The sequence below is a fragment of the Apium graveolens genome, chromosome 7 (genome assembly GCF_009905375.1).
Source record: "Apium graveolens cultivar Ventura chromosome 7, ASM990537v1, whole genome shotgun sequence".
In the NCBI taxonomy this organism is placed as follows: domain Eukaryota; kingdom Viridiplantae; phylum Streptophyta; class Magnoliopsida; order Apiales; family Apiaceae; genus Apium; species Apium graveolens.
The window spans coordinates 153,839,917-153,861,084 of record NC_133653.1 but is presented as its reverse complement, the minus strand read 5'-3'; the positions used below and the strand labels follow the sequence as shown (position 1 = coordinate 153,861,084).

The 21,168-nt window shown below is 34.5% G+C and overlaps 1 protein-coding gene across 5 annotated transcripts; it reads left to right on the top strand.

Moving 5' to 3' along the window:
- The first annotated feature begins 5,873 nt into the window (after window positions 1–5,873).
- Window positions 5,874–21,012, top strand: LOC141671187 (transportin MOS14). Of its 5 annotated transcripts, none has more exons than XM_074477346.1 (24): window positions 5,877–6,296; window positions 7,481–7,579; window positions 7,796–8,002; window positions 8,103–8,222; window positions 8,339–8,422; window positions 8,787–8,846; window positions 9,309–9,437; window positions 9,570–9,631; window positions 10,251–10,307; window positions 11,077–11,197; window positions 12,815–12,949; window positions 13,275–13,355; window positions 13,624–13,737; window positions 13,871–13,950; window positions 14,153–14,288; window positions 14,518–14,667; window positions 14,817–14,902; window positions 16,056–16,243; window positions 16,370–16,462; window positions 17,178–17,365; window positions 17,507–17,618; window positions 18,702–18,859; window positions 19,776–19,892; window positions 20,418–21,012. In XM_074477346.1, the coding sequence occupies exons 1-24, from the start codon at window positions 6,081–6,083 to the stop codon at window positions 20,643–20,645; spliced, it is 3,021 nt and encodes a 1,006-aa protein (XP_074333447.1). In that variant the 5' UTR covers window positions 5,877–6,080; the 3' UTR covers window positions 20,646–21,012. The 5 variants fall into 5 exon arrangements, with proteins under 5 accessions (XP_074333450.1, XP_074333451.1, XP_074333447.1 ...); XM_074477347.1 differs by having other exon boundaries at window positions 5,878–6,296; window positions 20,421–21,012; XM_074477349.1 differs by lacking the exons at window positions 19,776–19,892; window positions 20,418–21,012 and adding an exon at window positions 18,941–19,492 and having other exon boundaries at window positions 5,874–6,296.
- The last annotated feature ends 156 nt before the right edge of the window (window positions 21,013–21,168 follow it).

Genomic DNA, 21,168 nt, shown 5'->3' with positions numbered 1-21,168 from the left:
CCTTTAACTAGTTTGGGTCAATAACCTCAATCGTATATTAATAATTAGACTTTATGGTTCTCACATGTGATGCCCCTTCATGGGCAACCTATAAAGAACTACGAGTAACAAGGCTTGTGTATATTAATAATTAGACTTTATGGTTCTCACTATTTGATAAAGTAACCATGGTTACTTTTCTACCATGGTTAGTTAGTGCGTTACGTTTATTTAATCGTCTACGCGTTCGCTCGGTCGCTTAAACATTTTCGAAATACTTTCTCGTAAATGGTTTGCGACGTAAATCCTTTCGTATTTATTTCTTGTGTTTTGAATTATCATGTTTGAATATAAATCCGTAGGGTTTTAAATTTGTAATTATATTGTGATTCCCATAATCCTCTATGATTCGTAAATATGGTCATTTTTTCAAAGTTTGTTTTCTTCGAAAACTAATAACGTTTACATACACTCATTTGGTACGTATAATCACAATATCAACTCAGAATCTTAAATTAAAAACTCGTATATGGTGTGGTCACAAAAGTTTTTATTAGACCGCACGGTTACTATTCATAAAGGTCTTTTATCGATGTCAGAAATTTGGGTTTTTACAGTCTTCCCCCTTAAAAGGATTCCCTCCCGGAATCAGTTTAGAAATAGGCAGGGATACGCTTCTCACATGACCACCTCGAGTTCTCACGTTGACTTCGCAGTATTGGATCTCTTCTTAAAATTTCCAGTCATCCGTCAAATATATTTCCGGGTACTCGTTCTTGTAGACCTATGACCTCAACACGTTACTCCACATACGCTAAGTCTGGCTGCAAGTTTATTAGCTCATTCTCAATCATATGTTTGGCGTTGACGGTTTAATTTCCTAACTTCGATTCGTGGTACTCGTCATAAACTTGGTGAGTGTTCGATGATGGTGCTAATTTATAAGCCAACCTTCTTAGTCCTTTTAAGATTTCAACTGGTCCAATAAACCTTGGGTTCAATATTTCTTTACCTTTTGAATTTCATCACTCCCTCCTCGGGAGGCACTCTCAACAATACTTGGTCTATTACGTCGTACTCTCTGTCCTTATAGTTCGGGTCCGCATATCTCTAGTGTTCATCATGGGCTGCTATTAGCCGGGTTCTGATAAGTTCAAGGAATTCCTTTGGTTTGTTGACTTAACTATGGTCTGAGTATCCTCCACTTACCAACTTCTTCCCAATCTAAGGGAGAACACTTCCGTACAAAACTTGGTAGTCGTTCCAATTCCCGTATGATAACTCGTTATTATCGGTAATTCGATTAACGTCAGCTGGTCACTTCATTTCCCTTAAAAATAAAAAATATGGACGATTAACGCATCTTCTAGTGTTTGGAATCATCCTTCAACTTATTTGTTTCCCCTACATCGGTCCTACTAGTGCTAGAGTTTCATTCCTTAACGTTTTCCCATTTTGGCGCATCCTCTCTGTCGATTAGTCATGTAAGAAGTTCTCGTTGCATTTCTACACGCTCGTTTTCCCATTTGGTCGCAAAAGTTTTTATTAGACCGCAAGGTTACTATTTATAAATGTCTTTTATCGATGTCAGAAATTTGGGTTTTTACAATACCTTTTCTTGTTGATGGACATTATGTTCACTGGTCCAAAAAGGTCCAAGTGTAGCATGTGATATGGCTCAGAAATAGAGAATTTTGTTTTGCTTTTGAAAGATACTCTTCTCTATTTAGACTTTTGGCAAGCATCATAAAGACCATCACTTGAGTATAACATATTTGGTAATCCTCTTACAAGCTCCTTCTTGGCAAGTTTATTGATTGAATTGAAGTTGAGATATGAGAGCTTTTTATGCCAGTTCCATCTCTCATCTACTGAAGCCTTAGAGATAAGGAAAGTAGCTTCCTTTTCAAGACTTTCATGTAGCCTTACTTCATATATGTTACCATGTCTGTATCCTATCAAGACAATTTTCTTTGACTTGTTATGAACAACTTCACAGTGTGAGTCATAGAATACCACATGATAACCTCTGTCAGTGATTTCACTGATGCTCAGAAGATTATGCTTCAGTCCATCCATCAGAGCTACATTTTATATTGCTACCTTTCCAATTATCAAGTTTTCATATCCCAGAGTGTGTCCTACATTGCCATCTCCATAAGATACATCTGGGCCAGCCTTCTTCTCAAATTCTGACAGTGGGGATTTATTCATGTGTCCTGAACATCCACTATCCAGGAAAAGTGTATTTTTCTTGTTACCCTGCAATCAGAAGAATAATTAATTAGAAGTATATTTAAGTACCCACACTTGTTGGGCCCTCTTTTTGGACAACTTAAGCTTTTGTGTGTCAGGAGTACTTCTAACAGTTTTTCTTTTGTCAGGATTTGTCTTGTCAGAAGTAGATTTAGTAGAACTAAGAGAATTAAGCACACAAGCAACTTTATTAAATTTAGGCAAAGGTTCATAATAGTTGTGATACAGCTTGTGATAAGAACTACAAGTATAAATCGAATTCCATCTACTACCACAATGAAAACAAGGATTTTGTGGTTTATAAAATACTGATCTACCCCTAACATCAGACGCAGGAATAGCAGTTTTCAATTTCTTACTCCTCCTGCAATCAATAGCAAGATGATTAGTATTTCCACAGTTAAAACAAGTTTTTCTAGGAGCATTGGGAACAACCTTGTAAATTTGAATCCTTAGAAATACCTTGCTTACCATTCCTGTTTCTTTTAGGACTTTTTACTTGAGGTTTGTCAGTAACCTCAGATAATTTCTTTTTCAATTGTTTTGCTGACAAAAGTCCTATGTTCTTTTGTTTCTTAACAGTCTTAATGGTTTCCTTACTTTCCTTTCTTTGAGATTTATTACTTACCAATTTTTCTTGTGATACTGATGTTGAACCCTTTTCAAAGGTGGATTTGGGTTCATCAGCTTCTGATGAAATAAACTTAACAGGAGTTCTAAGGGAAATTTCATTTTCAGTGTCCATATCCATTACTCCATCTTTATAGTCTAGGCATTCTTTCTAGTTTTTCTTTGAGATCATCTCATGAACCTTTTTGCCTGAATCAGTCCAGGCTTTAAGGGTTTTTCTTTCATTTTCTAAATCTATCTCTAACATACTGTATCTAGCCTCAAGAATATTTACTGTAGGTTTAGCTCTCTCACATTCTTTCTTCAAATCTATCTGATTTATTAAGTCAGACTCTAACTGTTAATTCCTAGATTTCAGGATCTCAATTTCAGTTATAAGTCTATCATTTTCTAGAGTCTTATTCTTAAAATTACCATGCAGAGATTTAAGAATAGATTTCAATTCAGATATATCTTTAGTATTAAAAGAGAAGAAGGAAGTTGGTACCTTAGACTCAGAAGAAGCAGGATCATCAAGACTAGCCATCAGTGCGTAACATGTGTCTTCATTTTCAGAATCAGAGGAGTCCATCCAATTCTTTCTTGATGTGATCAGGGCTTTGTTCTTCCCTTTATCATGCTTTATTTTCTTGCACTCTGTGGAAAAGTGACCAGGTTCATCACAGTTGTAACACTTGATCTTTGTCCTGTCTACCTTTCCAGCTTTAGAGTCCTTTCCATCTTTTCTCCCAGTTGACTTCCTTTCACCTCCAGTAAACTTCTTCCTGAAGCTTCTGTTGTTCTTAGACTTCCTGAATTGCATACTCCTGAAGCCCTTAACCAGCAATGCGGCCATTTGCATGACATCAGAATCTGTCATGTTCTCATCAACTTCAGAATCGGTATCATCATCAGGATTTGATGATGAGTCATCAGTATCTGATTCTGGCAAATTGTTCTTCTTTCTTATAACTCCAACAGACTTTTCTTTTGAAGCTTTATCATTTACTTTCAAAGCAACATATTTCCCTTTGCTGCTTTTCCTTTCCTTCCTTTGCTGGACTTCCAAATCATGAGTTCTCAGCATGCCATAGACTTCATCCAGAGTAATTATTTCTAAATCATACTGATGTCGTATGATTGAAATCCGAGTCTCCCATTCTTCACTTAAGGCTCTCAGAAACTTGGTGTTTGAATCCTCTCGATCATACACCTTTCCCACCAAAGACAGATTGTTGAGCAAGGTCAGAAATCTGTCATAGATGTTAGTGAGACTTTCATCAGGCTTGGCCTCAAAGTGTTCATATTCTTGAATCAGAACAACCCTTTTGTTCTTCTTGATGGCCATGGTTCCTTGACATTGAGTTTCAAGAGCATCCCAGATCTCTTTGGCAGTCTTGTAGGCTATCACCCTGTTTGACATCATAGAATCAAGACTATTATGCAAAATGTTTCTTAACTTTGCATCTTTCAGCACAACTACTTTCTCTTCTGGTGTCCACCCACTCTTCTCCTTTAGCTGATAGTGTTCAGCAACAGTAGGAGTTGCAGGCACCAGTTTTGTTGGCATGTACAGTCCATCATTAATCACATCGAGATAATCTGGATCTGTGGCTTCGAGGTGCATGAACATCTTTATCTTCCATGTAGGATATTCGGTCTTTTTCAGAATGAGAATTTTAATACTTTCATACTTGTTCAGAGACATGTTTAGATCATTTCTGATTGTAAGTTTATCAGTGAGCTCTGGTTCCAATTGTTGCCCCGTGAAGATACAATTGTTTAAGGGGGGTTGGATACAATTGTATAAATATTTCGAACAAGTAATAAAATATAACAGCTTTTTATATATCTGATAAAAACTGTTACAAAACTCTCTCAAGAAATATTGATGTTCTTGAGAGCTGCTAGGTCGAATGATACTCGAGATCGATACACTAAGTGATGACCTAAACTGTGTTTATATACTACACAGCTACAACAAATCAATCTAAGATATGCATTATCAAAAGCTAACTGAAACTGATACATATCTTCAACAGAATAGATAAAGTCCTATAACTCAGACGTAAAAGATACCTGCTCCACAATATAAGGAAAATAACAAATCTTATAAGTTGATTGTCTTCAAATACTGATGACATCCAAATGCTGATGATGTGTCAAATCCTGACAACACATCAAATACTGATGACACCCGAACAGCCAGATCATGAGCTTCTTCTGATCATTGAGAATTCAATATGTAACAAACAAGTAACTCCACTTCCGATATCTACTTTTTCAGCCTAATGTCAAACATCTTTAAACATATTCAACACCAATATCATCACACCTCTCATGTACATAAACAAATACGTCTTCATCCACCAGGAGATGACTTGAATATACCGTCAATAATCATATTGAATACGCGCAATTTAAAATATGCACGTGCATTGCACAAGTTATAGAGGTAGTTTAACGAGTCGTAATATTAAACCTCATTTTATTTATATTTGTCGTTTAGGTCAAAAAAGTCAGTTAAGTTTGTTGTATCCGTCTAGGTAACAAAATCCGAATTTAATTTAACTCAGTTTGGTATTAAATACACTTGAATCCCGCATTTTTCCTCGGCGGAATAATAATTTTATTGAACCAGATTTCAAAGAAAAACAATTTAACTCAGTTTTTTTTTTGACAAATATAACTTATAGCCTTACAAATGAGTATCTGTTCTCGTAAATTCTCGGGGTAAGCGAGGATCGAATCCAGTACCTGAGACGACAGATGATAAACTCTTAACCAATTGAGCTATCCAACCGTGCTCCAATTCAACTCAGTTTAATATTAAATATACTTGAATTTCGCATTCTCCCTCGGCAGAATAATGATTTTATTGAACAAAAATAGATTTGTAATTTCAAAGAAAAATAAAAATAGATTTGTTTGATTGAAGTAAAAAATAAAGATGGGATAAATAGGAGGAAGGAGAGAAAGAGAATTTAGTTAGGGGGCCTACTCCTCATCCTCCAATCAGTGCCCTTCATTTGAGTCCGAGTCACAACTCACCCCAAACCAAACCCACAAACACTATACTACTACTCACCAATAAACCAACCCCCCTCTCTCTCTCTGTCTTTCTCTCGATAGCCGTCGGATCATTTGTACAACTAGCCAGCGATTCAATTACAGGCGTCGCTCTCTCATCGCTCCTCCCAAATAATTTATATATTTATTAAATAGGTTATTAATTAATGGAGCTGCAAATTAAAGTAGCTCAGGCGGTTCAAGTTTTGAATCACGACGCTGAGTCATGTAACCGAGTTGCTGCTAATCAATGGCTGGTTCAATTTCAACACACTGATGCTGCCTGGGAAGTGGCTTCTTCTATTCTCACTTGTGATCATCATCTCCCTTTCGTCTCCCATTTCGAAGCCGAGTTCTTCGCTGCTCAGATTCTCAAACGAAAGGTCTCTTTTTGTTATCATCAAAATTATTATTTGAAATGCTCCTTTTTAGCCATAGCTTGCTATTGCTGTATACAATCAACTTTAGTACTTTTTAGTAAATTCAACTGTTCAGATGATGATGTGTCAGTTGTCAGTTAGCTTTACTATATCAACATTGCCAAAACAAGTTACATTGGTTTTTAAATACGGACTTGGAATTTGATTCCATACACTCTAATAAGCTTATTCTGGACATTCATATTCCAGTTTCGTAATTATCTTTTTAAGATAGAATTAAATCATTCACATTCCGACGGGAGACAATCTGTTTTATACTAAAGGGGAATTAAATTGGTTCATAGTATTAAGTTCAAGTTCAGCTTCAACTGTCACATTTCGTTATGCTTTCTGAAGTTCTCAAAGGCTATGTTACTTACTTGGGTTTGTTATTTGAAGTCCGTTTTTTTTTCTATATTTATATCCATGGGATATAAATGCCTGCAGAATCAGTGACCCTCCCCAAATAAGGTGTTGTTTAAGCGCCAGACCCAATTTTGAAGTGCGATTCACGAATTTAGGGCTAGACTCAATTTTCAAGTGCGATTCATGAAGTACCGTAAATCGCTTGCTTTTTGACATAAAATTAAAGTAAATAAAAAAATTAACAAGAAAACAATGTTAGACCTAATATTAACATTTAAACATAATAGGGAGCATATATAATTTAATAAAAATGACAATATTGATGCATTTATCGATGGTGTTCAACAATCTAAAAGCTTCGAACTCATTTAGCACAATCTCCGGCCCCTCGAATTCTCGCTCCCGCTCTTTCTCTTCATCATCTACCTCTATTAGACTTGAGGAAGTAGCTCCATGAGTAGCATTTGTGTGAAAACACTGAAGATAAGAGTGTCTTTTCTTTTACCTTTCTTTTAATGGTACTTCTGTCTCTTGCTAATCCGACTGCTTTTTGCGCTTTTAATGCTTTTTAGCACTCAGCGTGCTTCAGCGGCGCTTTTTTATGATTTCAGAATCGCACCAACTCACATTTTTGAATAGCACATCCAAAATTATAATCTATTAAAGTTTTGTGGACCAAGGATCACAGTGGGTCGAATTCTACACAATGCTGGTATATGTATTGAAACTGGATTATGCGTATAAAACTGATACAGTGGAAATATCTCCTTGTTTAATCACAGATCCAAAATGAAGGAAATCATTTGCAATTGGGAGCTAAAGATGCTCTACTCAATAGTCTTCTTATTGCTGCTAAAAAATTCAGCTCGGGTCCCCCACAGGTTCTTTAACTTACTCAGTCGGCTTTTCTGGTCATTGTACTAAAAAAGAGATGCTCTCTGTATTTTTATCTGTCAAAAATATTTTAGTTTTGGTGCTGCCTCTGTTGATTGATATTATCTAGTAAATGACGGTCAAATAAACTAGAATGTACATTTTTATATGTTAAAAATTTAGGGAATTAATAAAGCTGATTGGATCTTTTTTCTTAATAACAGCTCTTGACACAAATTTGTCTTGCCCTCTCCGCTCTAATACTACACATGATGGAGCACAATAAACCAATTGAGAAGCTATTTTACAGTCTTCAAAATCTGCAAAGCCAGGACAATGGCAATATTGCTGTTCTGGAAATGCTAACTGTCTTGCCTGAAGTTGTAGAAGACCAAAGTACATATATTGGGAGATGCTTGTATGGCCAAGAGGTTAAATAAATTATATTTACGATAAATTCTTATCATGGTTTTCTGACATTTTTACTACTTACCATGTCATTATTATTTATTGATGATTTTTTTTAAGCAGCTTTTGTCACATACTCCGATGGTTCTTGAGTTTCTACTGAAGGAATCCGAGAAAAATGTTGATGGCGGTATCCAACTACATGAAAGGAATAGGAAGCTTCTGCGATGCTTACTGAGTTGGGTGAGATAATATGCCGAGATTTCTTCTTTCGTACATGAAATGCATTTCTATTCTTCATTTTTACGTTGTTGTTTAGATTAAGTTATATCTCCATTATTTTGTCGTTTGAGACACAGGTTCAAGCTGGTTGCTTGTCAGAAATTCCTGCTGCTTCATTGCCAGCTCATCCGCTTCTCAATTTTGTATTTAACTGTTTGCAGGTAAATATACTCTACTCCCTATGTCCCATTCATTTATATACACTTTCCTTTTTTGGATGTCCCATTAAATTCTATACATTCCCATACTTACCAAAAAATAGTCAAAAATTTATAATATAAAAATAACTACACCCACTTACATCCACTATACTATCTTTATACATTAAATATTAATTGATCTCACCACTTTACCCACTTTTCTTACTTTTTCTCATAACATTTCACTTTTTCTTAACCTCCGAGACGAAGTCAAATGTATATATTTTAGAGGGACGGAGGGAGTAGTATTTTTATCTATACATAACGTCTAATTTAGTTACTGCGGACAACAATACTTAATTATGTCATCTTTGCTCTTGGGTAGGTTTCCTCATCATTTGACCTGGCCATTGAGGTTCTTGTCGAGCTTGTGAGTCATCATAAGGTATGGGCGTGCCATGTAACAGAAACAGTAAAGGATAGAGGGTCCTGCAGTCTATACTAAGTCTTCGAATCCCATCTTCTAACTTGATTTATTCTATCTGGACAATATTTTTTTATAGCAATTGAGATCACAATTACGCATAGGAAAAAGATAATACTGTATGTGTAAAAATTTTGGAAACTTATTTCATTGGCTTGAATGTGGGGATTACATATCTTCCGTGGCCCTTGTTCTGGAAACATGTGGCACTGAAAATTATGGTCTGTGTTCAGGACATTCTTTTACCATATTAACATACTTAGCTAACAACTGAATTTCTTTTGCACATACTATTTCTGGAATACGTCTAGGTCATAGCTCATACGTTGTGCATGAATATGAAACTTAGGAGCTGGCCATACCTTATTACGCACTTTTAGTTTAGATACTGATATATTATATTCCTTGCCTTTTCTTTTTTAGGGGCTACCACAACTTCTGTTATGCAGAGTGGGATTTTTAAAGGAATTGCTTCTTCATCCTGCATTTAATAATCGAGATGAGAAAGTAATAGGTGGCATTGCATGTTTGATGTCAGAGATTGGTCAGGCTGTAAGTATCTCAATTTAATTAACAATGACATTATTCTTTTTCAACATATTCATATCCTTCTTGGAAGGTTATACTATTACGTTTCAGGAGAATGATTTCTTGTTGTAAACAATGTTGTTGGCCTTTATACAGGCGCCATTACTAATTGTACAAGCAAATCCTGAATCACTTGCACTGGCGGATTCACTCTTGAGGTAAGAATTGAACACTTAGGTAGATATTATAGACACATCAGACTAAATTGTTACTAAGTATAGTTTATGAAAGTACGCTGCACCCAGATAGGGTTGTCTTTATTTTAGGAGGATAACCGGAGTTGAAGGCTCCTCTTCAGTGGTGTTTTGTCTTTAAAAATAGCATTTTGGGCTGGCTCAGTTCTCTCTGTGCTTATATTGTCTAGAAATGCATTTTTTGCCGATTCATCTTCCTTTCGGAAATCAAGAAAAAAAGATCAGCTCAGTTGCTAACTGTTAGACATGCTGTTCTTCATATAAAGATCTTGTCTAGTCTAGTATTAATATCTGCTCCCCTGGCCAATTAAATTGTAGCTTCTCAGTTCTCATGATGATAGTCTTTGTTTACCTTTGATCCCCATTTTTTACCTTATCAATTGTATCTGCCATAGGTGTAAAAAGGCTATAGAAACGCGAGGTTTGTTCACGAAGTGGTGTGTGTTGTGCAAGCCTCTCTAAGAGACCCTTTCTAGATAGCTTTTAATTATTCTATAGCTGTTCTAACTTTTATTGAATGATGCATTCTGTTAAGAAGTTTCACAGCATTAGGGCCTAAAACATTAATTGGTAATTGTATTAGTTGCGTGGCATTTTCAAGTGAAGACTGGTATATTGCGGATTCCACTTTGCCATTCTGGTATGATTTTCCTTCCCATGTCATGTGTTTTATATTTTTCTCAGAATTGAAATGGGTTTTAAATTGAATGTTTCATGGATTCTGAAAGTGTAAAGTTAAGAATCTGAGTTGCAGTAGGAAAGTATTTATCCAGGGGATATTGGGCTTGAGTTTGTGCTAAAACAGTCTAAGGCCACTTTAATATATACATTATTTGGTGTGAAGTTATGAGACTGAGGGAGGGGAACATCAAGTTGGGCAGGTGATTTTTGTATGGAGGATGTTAAAATCAGGAGAGAGTGATTATGAAATAAAATATCAGTGATGCACAGTATATAATAGGTGTGCTCCCAAGAAACATTTCTTCATATACATACACATTCTTTTTATATATGTGCTTATCAATTATTTTCAGTGAGTTGAGGCTTGGGGACGAGAAATAGCATTTTGTTTTTACGTTGGAGTACTCTTGTAGTTTCCTTACTGAGTAAGATTGATCCAGGAGAAAATATAATTTTTAGAATTATGGTTCTATTTGTAGAAAAAGAATAAGAATTTGCTAATGGTTTGAATACAAATTTATTTCAGGTGTAATTAAATAATTAATAACTTCAGCCAATGTGTTGAACTATGTTTACTTTTGTATCTGGCTGTGCCTGTAGCTATACCTCGAGTGTTTATGTGGGTTTTAGTATTAACAGGTCTAGATTTTAACATGCTTAAATGATCGGTTGTTTGCATAATTATCTAGGTAAGTTTCTAACGTCAAATTGGTCTTAAATTACTACAGGAGCAGTATTGCGAGCAGTATACTTGAGCTAGATGTGCATAGTGAAAAAAGGAAAAGTGTTGAAGATGTGTTTTTCTCTATATTCGCAGCATTATTTGATGCTCTTCTTTTGCGTGCTCAGGTTAATTCTATCATAACTTTATAATTTCTTTCTCATTTAACATTATAATTAATAAATATCATAATTATCTAAATAATTACGCACATCAATTTTTTTTTCATTTTAGTCATTTTCATTATGTTTCTGTTTATGATCGCTGTTCTCTTTTTTTTATTGTGTATTTTGATACTTCGTGCGTATCAACTCACAAGTACCTTAAACGTTTTAACTTTGAGTCGCCTGCGTACAGCGCAAAGGGTCATTAAACTGAGGGTGTGGCAGACCCTTAACTTTCAGGGGCAAGTAGTTTATATGCATTAGAATTCATGCGTTTGTCATAGCTGAGTTGGTTCGGAGATTGATGAGATCCGAAGGATGCGGGTTAAAATTTGGTCTCAACTATTTTCTTTGCAATACCTTGAAATATTAGATATATACCATATATGTATCACATCTACACCAACTTGGGATGGCTCTAGTGCAAAATGAACTTTTCTGTCTTTGAAAAGCAAGGGTTCAATTCCATTTCCTCTTAACATGTTATTTTTGGTGCACCCTTACCAGCAAAACCTGCCTCTGCCACTGGTTTTGTAAAACTATTTCATCTTATATAGCCAAGTTGTAGACGATGACATTAATTTTAACTTAATGTTTTTACCAAAAGTAGGTAATGTCAAACTATGTTTTAAATGATAATTTCTGTTATTTATATTCTATAAATTGTTGCCAGTTTCATATTTTACTTGGATTGGTCCAGGTATATTATTATGTATGTTAGGTCACACACACACTGTAGAGGGGGTGAATACAGTGTATAGTACACTCAAATCGAACTTTAAGATCTTAAGTAACAGAAAACAAACTTTATTGAAACAATAAACTCTGTTACAGTATGGAACTGTTACCTCTCAGTGATGAACAAATATCACGAGAGCTGCTAGGGTTATATAGAATAATAACTTCGATAATGATAACACTTATAGTGTAAACCCTATGCCTGTGTTTATATACTACACAGTTACAAGATAATCGCTAATTGATATGGAATATAATTCTGCTTCCTAAAATATATCAATCAGATATCTTTTCTTCCAAGTATTCCATTCTTCACGGAATTCCTTCTTCATGCATATCTCTTCTTATGTTTATCTCGATCTTCTTTCCTTTAATCAGCTACTGTCCTTATCTGATTGTCCTTCAGCACTTAAGTTCTGATATCTATCTTCTGATGATTATCTCCTGATAATATAAGTACTGATATCCTTAAGTCCTGACTTCCAGTATAAGTACTGATCAACAGTTAAGTACTGATTTATCATGTTCACGTAAGATCTGAAAGCTAAACATAAAACATATTAGCCATGACATTATCAAATATATCTAACAATGTATGTAACTGTTTTTATAAGATATTGTGTTCCCACCTTTTCTCGTGTTTACTGGTAGTGTGCGCATTGTTTTCTAGTTCGGTATAAAACTACTTTGATCAAGGGAATGCTGGCAAAATTTCCGAAACATAGCAGTACATGAATGATAAATTTTGTTGACTTGATTAACTGTTGCATGATGTATTTTGCTTTAGAACCAGTTCATTTTAAATTATATGTACACAAATTGATATATACACTGTGTTCTCAGGTGGACGATTCCACTCTGGATGATGCTGGAAAAACAGTTGACCTTCCTGATGGCCTTTTGCAATTTAGGTCGAATTTAGTTGAAGTATTGGTGGATATATGTCAGCTTCTAAAATCTGCTCCATTAATACAGAAGGTTCTTAATTTAGATCGTCATGCTATATTAAAATTGGTCACTGGTTGTGGTTCGACCCGACTGGGGATTTATTTTTTAATCGTGGACAAGTTAACACCTTCATGTCTATGTATTTGACAAGAGTTATCTCTATGACATTAGGCGCTTGTGTTGTTGTTTCTATTAAAATTTTAAGGAAGCGTGAGAGTGTGTCTAACTATAGACCACTTCAATGAAAAACCGATGATAACATAGTATCGTACTCCTCTTTACTTACAGTTTGGTCCATAATTAATATTGTGATAATAACTTTAATGCATTTTTTATTGCACCAATTCTATTTCAGATATTTTTTGGTAGTTGGGTGTCTTCAAATTTGCATATTCCATGGAAGGAGGTTGAAAGCAAATTGTTTGTTCTCAATGCGGTTAGTACAGTTAACCAGTGTATTCATATTCTAATATGCATACTCCACCTTAATATGTCTCATTTAATCATTTTGGTTTGTTTTTGGAGGCTAGATTATTTTATCTTGAAATTCTGTTAGAAGTTAATAAACTACGTCTTCCACATTTATTGTGTATGCCACTAGATTTAAGCTCTGAGATTAAGTAAAACTCAGATTTGTAAATATTGAACTTTCTCTTCATTTTTCCTTTCTTACAACTTCGGTCTGTATAAATCTCATGTTTTAGGTTGCTGAGGTAGTACTGAAAGAAATGCAAACTGTTGATCTTTCTGTGGTTACCCACTTGATGACAATCTTAACCAGTAGGAATTCTGATGAACTCAAGGGCTTTATGTGCATTGTATGTCATATGATCTTCTATTGTTACTTATTAATTACTGTGTTACCAACTTTTCTGCTGAAATTGAAGCTGTTATCTGATCCGTAGATGTACAGGGTTCCTCTTTAATATCTGAATGCTTATTCTGTTCTAGGTATATAGATCGCTTGCTGATGTTGTTGGTTCGTATTCAAGATGGTTCACTGCCTTACAAACTAATGTTAGATCATTACTGTAAGAATTCTCTTCTTCAATAATTCTATTAAATAAAGTATCATAATCAAGCTGGTATAATATGTCAAACGATGCTTATGTTATACTGAGATTAACACTGGTAAAATATATGCAATGGTACATTTATCTTCATATACTATTTAAATAAAGAAAAACCTTAATTTCTACTTTGGACACACTATTCATCTATTTGCACTGTCAGATTATTTTTTGCAACAGGAATATCAATATCAATGTGTTCAAATTCTTGTGCCTTGGCATTGCGCAAGTTTTGTGAAGAAGCAACCATAGTAATGTTTGAACCTTCAGACCTAGAAATTTTGATATGGATAGGAGAGGTTTGTTACTTTTCTTGACAATCTCTTTAACTGTAAGTACTTTCAAAGTAATCTATGTAGTTTCCAAACATACTACATTTTTGTTCTTTTACATCTTAAAACATGGGGGTCTCTAGACAGATAATAGGCAAATAATTTATATTTTTTTATTTTTCAGCCAAGTATGACCATCTAATCCTGTTAAAATGGTTTTTTCTTGTTTTTATTGGTAATTTTTTTTGTTTCTTAGGGATTAGATAAGAGCCATATGTCTCAAGAAGATGATGAAGAAATATTTAATGCCATTGCCATGGTACTTGCCTCCGTTCCTAATAAGGAGCTAAAGAACAATTTGTTGGTCAGACTGCTTTCTCCAAGTTTTGAAGCTCTTGCGAAACTTGTAAGTTCTCCTAACTCACAGTGATTGTTGTAATAGATAACTTAATCCTATATGCTTTACATATTAATTCATATAAGGTACTTTTTTTGCTTTTCTCCTTAATTAGCTATAAGCTTTGAGTTTGGTCTTTTATTTATCTTCAATTTCAGACTGCAAAAGATTACGAGAATTCCTTGAGGAGAGATCACAGTATAAATTCTCAAGAAATTAACTCAGCGGCTAGAGGATTGTACAGGTACTTTCTTTGTATAGATTGTTGCAGTTCTCCTGGGTTTGTACAACAGATTTGTTCACATATAATGATGAGTAGTACCAAGTTTAGCTCATATAATGATTGTGCAGGTGTAATTGTGGTTATTAAAATCGGGAATCAGAACTAATCGGTTTAGGACCAATTAGAGATTAATCGATAAATATGGGATCAATCGTAAAAAAAATCGGATATATTTTGAAAATTTTATAATATTTGATATATTTACCTTATTTATAATAATTTATACCATTTAAAAATAATTCATATCGATTAATCTGCTTATAAAAATCACATCGGGCATAATTCTTTAAGGATTCATAGGGGATCTTTAGAACATTCTTTGTAAGTTATAATGGATAACATATATATTGTGTGCAAAAAGTGTATTAATGTATTATTAAAGCTCATATTTTTGTATTGTCATCATTATACACAAGGATTGATTACAATGTTTCAAAAAAAAGTATTTGATTACAATTAAATATCAATACTTTTGGGTAATATATATAACTAGAAAAATTTTATTATACAGAAGGGAAAAGGACCTACTTAGTATCTCTGCCTAAGAGAGTAGAGAGACTGTTTCCGGAAACTGATCCCCGACAAATCGCATAAGAAGTTCTACGGTAGAACTTCTACCCATGACTATTTGGTCATGAGTTTGGCACCTAACCACTGGGCCAACTCAACTCATGATAACATTTAATTATATAACGACTTTAAATTTCCATGTTATAACCATTGGGAATGATATATTTTAAATCGTAGGATTCTGAGATCTTGTCGCATTAAGCGTAGATAAGTGTGCAATACTAGAAAGGCAATAACAATTAAGCTAATATTTTTTTTCAACACACACAGATGTAAGCCATGCATTAAAGGTTGAACATATTCATGTATATGTATGCTTGAAAATTTATGTGGTGAGTGCAATATTGCCACAGACACATCATTGCTGTGGCGTCCTGGCTCCGTAAGAATGAGTCTTTTAGTTAATATTTTTATTTCTATTTCTTTTCTTTTGTCAAGTTTAGATGGAGTTATATGGTTGCATGACGACTCTCATCTGCGTAAGCAGCATTCTCCTTGTATAAGTAAATAACTGTGCCTTCTATTTTTCTTGTTTTTGGTTTAGGATGGGAACTGTATTTAATCAACTTGCGTCACGGGGTCTTGTTGGTTGTGCTTTAGATGATTCTATCCTCATACTTCTGGGGGTGTTCTGGCCTATGATCGAGAACCTTTTTTGCTCAGAACACATGGATAACACCAATATATCTACGGCAGCTTGCAGGGCTCTTTCACAAGCCATTCATTCCTCAAGTATCCATTTCTTTTGTTTTATATTTTTCTGTATAAATTTTACTGTTTGATAGACGGAGGTCTAAACATGTATGACCTTTTAGGTAAAAATATATATATAAAGTTTTGGTGTTCTTCAATTTGCAGGTCTACATTTCGTGTCACTTTTGCCAAAAGTTTTGGATTGTCTATCGACAAAGTTCGTGTCATCGAGAAGTCACGAGTGCTACATCAGAACAGGTTAATATTTTTCGTAAGATAATGAGCTCTTGAGCAAAGTTATTGGCAGAAACTTCGTTTCTTATTAATTTTTCAGAGAGATGAGAAGTCACGAGTGCTTTCGTACCGGTATATCACCTTCAAATATACATATATATATATATATATACATATATATATGTATATATATACACATATACGCCAAAAAAGTGATTCCACTTATGGAACCGGTGCCACCGAAATTTTCATTTGGAGTAATACACTCATCTTCATTCGAAATGTGCACTAAAACCCGACGGACATACATATTTTGCAAAATTATTGTAACTCTACTTGATCATGTTTGAAATTTGAAATTTTTGGTATTTAAAGTCTTTAGAAAGGTAATGAATTTAACTCTTATGAATATTGGATCATAAAATATACCATATACAATGATTAATAATGCGACCCATTACATCACTATAACAACAAATTATAAATATTTTCCCTTGGAGCCAAGTTGAAACTGAATTTAGGCCACTAATGAATACGCCAAACTGTGTCCTTATACTTAAAAAACAGTGTCCAAAATTCAGTTTTAACTTCTAGCTAATGCATTTGTGTGTGTATATCAAACAGAGGATGCTAATATGGCAGGTTACAGTGTATTATTGTTTTTTTTAACTTAACTTAACAGTGTATCTTATGCAATATTTAGTATAACCACATGTTGACTTTTGTACACTTTTTCTAGCTGCTGTTGCAATTGAAGAGTTTCGGGGTAAAGAGGAATTTGGACCTCTCTTTATCAGTACTTTTGAAAGATTTACATATGCGACATCAGTGATGGCTCTTAATTCTTCATATGTTTGTGACCAAGAGCCTGATCTAGTGGAAGCTTACACCAATTTTGCATCAATATTGATTTGCAGCTCTCCGAAGGTCAAATCACCTATCTCCTTCTCCCTTCTTTACTCTCTGTATATATAAGTTACATGACACATAGACTCGAGTGTTTTTTATATTAGTATGCCACTGAGTTAATTAGACTAGATTAACTTAATAGCTGCTGCATTGTATTAGGATGTGTTAGCTTCTTCTGGGGCTGTGCTTGAAATGTCATTCCAGAAAGCAGCTATATGCTGTACTGCTATGCACCGTGGAGCAGCACTATCAGCAATGTCGTATATGTCGTGTGAGTACGGAAATTAAATCGTATGTTTTTCATCTGTATGCAACTGCAGATTTTAGTCATATATATATAGTGTGACTTAAGCCGGGAAACAATAGTAGCCTATTAGGAAACTTTTATAGCTATTTATACAATGTCTTTTAAAAGTTTCAGTTTAATTAAGAATTTTTTCTTACATATTCATAAGCAATTATGTAATGCAAGGTAAATTTCAAACATCCAATTCTTTAAAAATCAAAGGCCGGAACACAATTTCCTGGTTTCCTCTGATAGGGATGTCAAATTAATCCGATCCGATGGATATCCGATCCGAAACCTGAAATTTTGGATATACCGAACCCGAAGTTTTGGATTTGGATTTGGATTTCAACTATACTGAACCGATACCCGATCCGAAATCCGAAATTCAATCCAAACCCGAAACCCGATTAAAACCCGACACATGTATTATAGATTATATGTAATATTTTAGATGTAATACATATAATTTACAATTATTATTGTATTATTTGAGTACTAGTAGACTATTATCAAGATTGTCGACACTTATTTAATGAATTATAACTTTATATTTCAAAATCAGCTTTTATTATGTAAGATGTACTTTGTATATATTTATTAAACAAATCTAATTTGTGATGAAATACTAAATATTATGTTATCAACATATCTTAGATATTACTCAGCATGTCAACCTGTAATATAATGTGTTTAACTACTTATTAGTTAATGTATTTTTATTTTAGCTATCATATAAATGTAATTAATAGTGTTTGTATGTATAAATAATATTAAATTTGACTACATTATTCGTAATTTTGGATACCCGAAAAATACCTGATCCGATCCGAAACCCGACGGATTTGGATTTGGATAACCCGAAAATATTTGGATTTGGATTTTACAATACCCGATCCGAACCCGACCCGTTGCCATCCCTACTCTCTGAATTTAGTTTTCTGTAGATCTCTTGTATATATATTCCTGGTTTCCTCTCTAAGTTTAGTTTTATCTAGATCTGTTGTATATAAATGTATATTTAAGTGATGCCTTATTTTTTTCCTTTGATATTTTTTGAACTTCTAGGTTTCTTAGAGATCGGCCTGGCTTCTTTATTGGAATCTATGAATTGTATCTCTGATGGATCATTTGAAGCTATGACTATTCAGGTCATATCTCATAGCGGAGAGGGACTTGTATCAAGTGTAGTGTATGCTTTACTCGGCGTTTCTGCAATGTCAAGGGTAAGTGAAAGCTCTTAGCTTTGCCAGAATATATAAGAAAAACATCAAGAGCTATAATGTGTTGCATTTTGTTGGTTGTAGAACAATGGTGGTGAGAATGGTGTTAAAAGTGCTAAAGAAAAGGTTGAAGGTGGAAGAGAAGGATGAATGACAGTAAGAGGAAATGATAGTAAAGAAGACATAGTGTCAATAATAATAGATTATAACCCTTTAAAAGGATGCGAGTGGGAAAAACAAATGAACATTGATTTGTATATAGTGAAGCTAAATTTGAATTTTTAGTATAAAATGAGTCAATGAGAAAAAGATATGTCTGTGTGTGTGTGTATACAATATGGCCTAAGTTTCATTCTGTCCCCTCTCTGTTTTATCTCCTTGAGGTAACTTACCGAGGAGCCTCCAACTCTATCTTGTTTTTAGAATTAAATCTTAAGTTGAGAGAATCAATGAGTGCCTGAGCCGTGCTCCTAGTGCTATAAAAGGCTGCGAGCTTGATTCTCACCTTCCTCTTTCCTTATGCTCTAAAACATTTGTCATCCGTTGGACCAACAAAAATCTTAATTTGATCAATTTATAGCGGATACTTAATAACCTGTTAAAATGAAGGCAACCTCTTGCATTATGACTATTTTTTTACTACTGGCACGTTGCTTGCGGTTAATGTTAGATTTGAATAACTTTCAATGAAGGACCTGGATCCTGTGTACTAGTTACAAATATCTGATATAATGATTTAAAGAAGATAAATACCTATCCACGCCTTACGCCTAGAACCGGTCAATATCCCACAATTAAAGCACCAACTTCTAAATTTTCTTGTATTTCCTTGCCATTGATCAAGTACACAATTTTTTGCTTTTTCTTTATCCATATAGCTCCTTTTAAATTGCTAGACATTTTCCTATAATTTTTGTAGGTTCACAAGTCAGCTACAATATTGCAACAGCTGGCTGCAATATGCAGTTTAATTGAAAGAACGACGTGGAAGGCTGTACTTTGTTGGGAGTTCCTGCATGGGTGGCTACATTCTGCGGTCAGTCTCTTCCAACAGGGGTGTTTCCCCGATTGATTTCTGCTTTTTTACGTTCATTAAAATGAAGTTGATTAACAATGAAACACCATAAAATGATCTGCATTGGAGTATATATTTTTATTCTATTTTATATGTTGTTAATTAATATTGTTATAACTACTGTTAGTATTACTATAATACTATTGTTATCTTTGTTTTTATTTGGACAAGAAAAGATAACGAATACTATAGCTAAATAGCTAAATAGTAGAATCCGTTCTCGCTTCTAGGCTCTAGTCCGACAACTGGTTTGTATAACTTGAACACACTTTTTACCATCTCTTTTCATGATTCATACATCTAGTTGTCCAGAATGGCTTATTTGTTCTACTGATGTATTCCCATTGTGCTGATTTGACTAAAACTTGTTCATGCAGATGGTGTTTAGACAACTGTCTAGGCCACATGCATCTGATTTGAGCTCTTTTCTTTCTATGTTTTATTATACTTTTGTCCGCTTGAGATAGTCAACTGTTTAGTTTATAGCAGGTGCAGACTTTGCCACCTGAGTATTTAAGGCAGGGGGAAGCAGATTCGTTGGTGCCTATATGGTTGAAGGCCCTTGCTTCTGCTGGTTCAGATTATCTTGACAACATAAATTGTAATGGAAGAAAAAATGAGTGCGCACATATGCAAGGGAAAGGAGGGAGAGTTTTAAAGCGACTAATTCGAGAATTTGCTGATAATCATCGAAGTGTTCCCAATCCGATTTAATCAACTAACATGGAAAGGATAACTAAAGTTGTCATCCACTTCAAGGGCTTGTGACAATAGTCACCAAAATGTTCAGTAGATTCTGGTTAGTCATAATTGGAGGTGATGTACCTGAAGTTAACATACAGCTGCAGCTTGTAGGCCAAAATCTTGGCTGATCAGCACCCAGTCAACTTTGGTTGCAGATTAATGGTATATTTGACGGCCTATCTAACCTCGGCCTTCGCAAGCAACGGTCCCCTAATTAACATGAAAGTCAACCTGTAACTTATTGATCTTGGAGGCAGTACAGCAACCCCAGATCTCAGACCTACAGGATTTTGTAACATAGATGATTTTTTATTTTTGTCTGTGCAGGTCTCTTTTCCTTTGTGGTATACATTTATTAGGGTTTAAATGCCCCGCGAATTATACAACCAAGGGAAAAAATACAGACTTGGAGACGAAAATGACTTTGTCATGTAAGGAGTTAGTGCTAAACGAAACCAAACATACCCACTAAATTTCGTTTATCGCAGAGTTT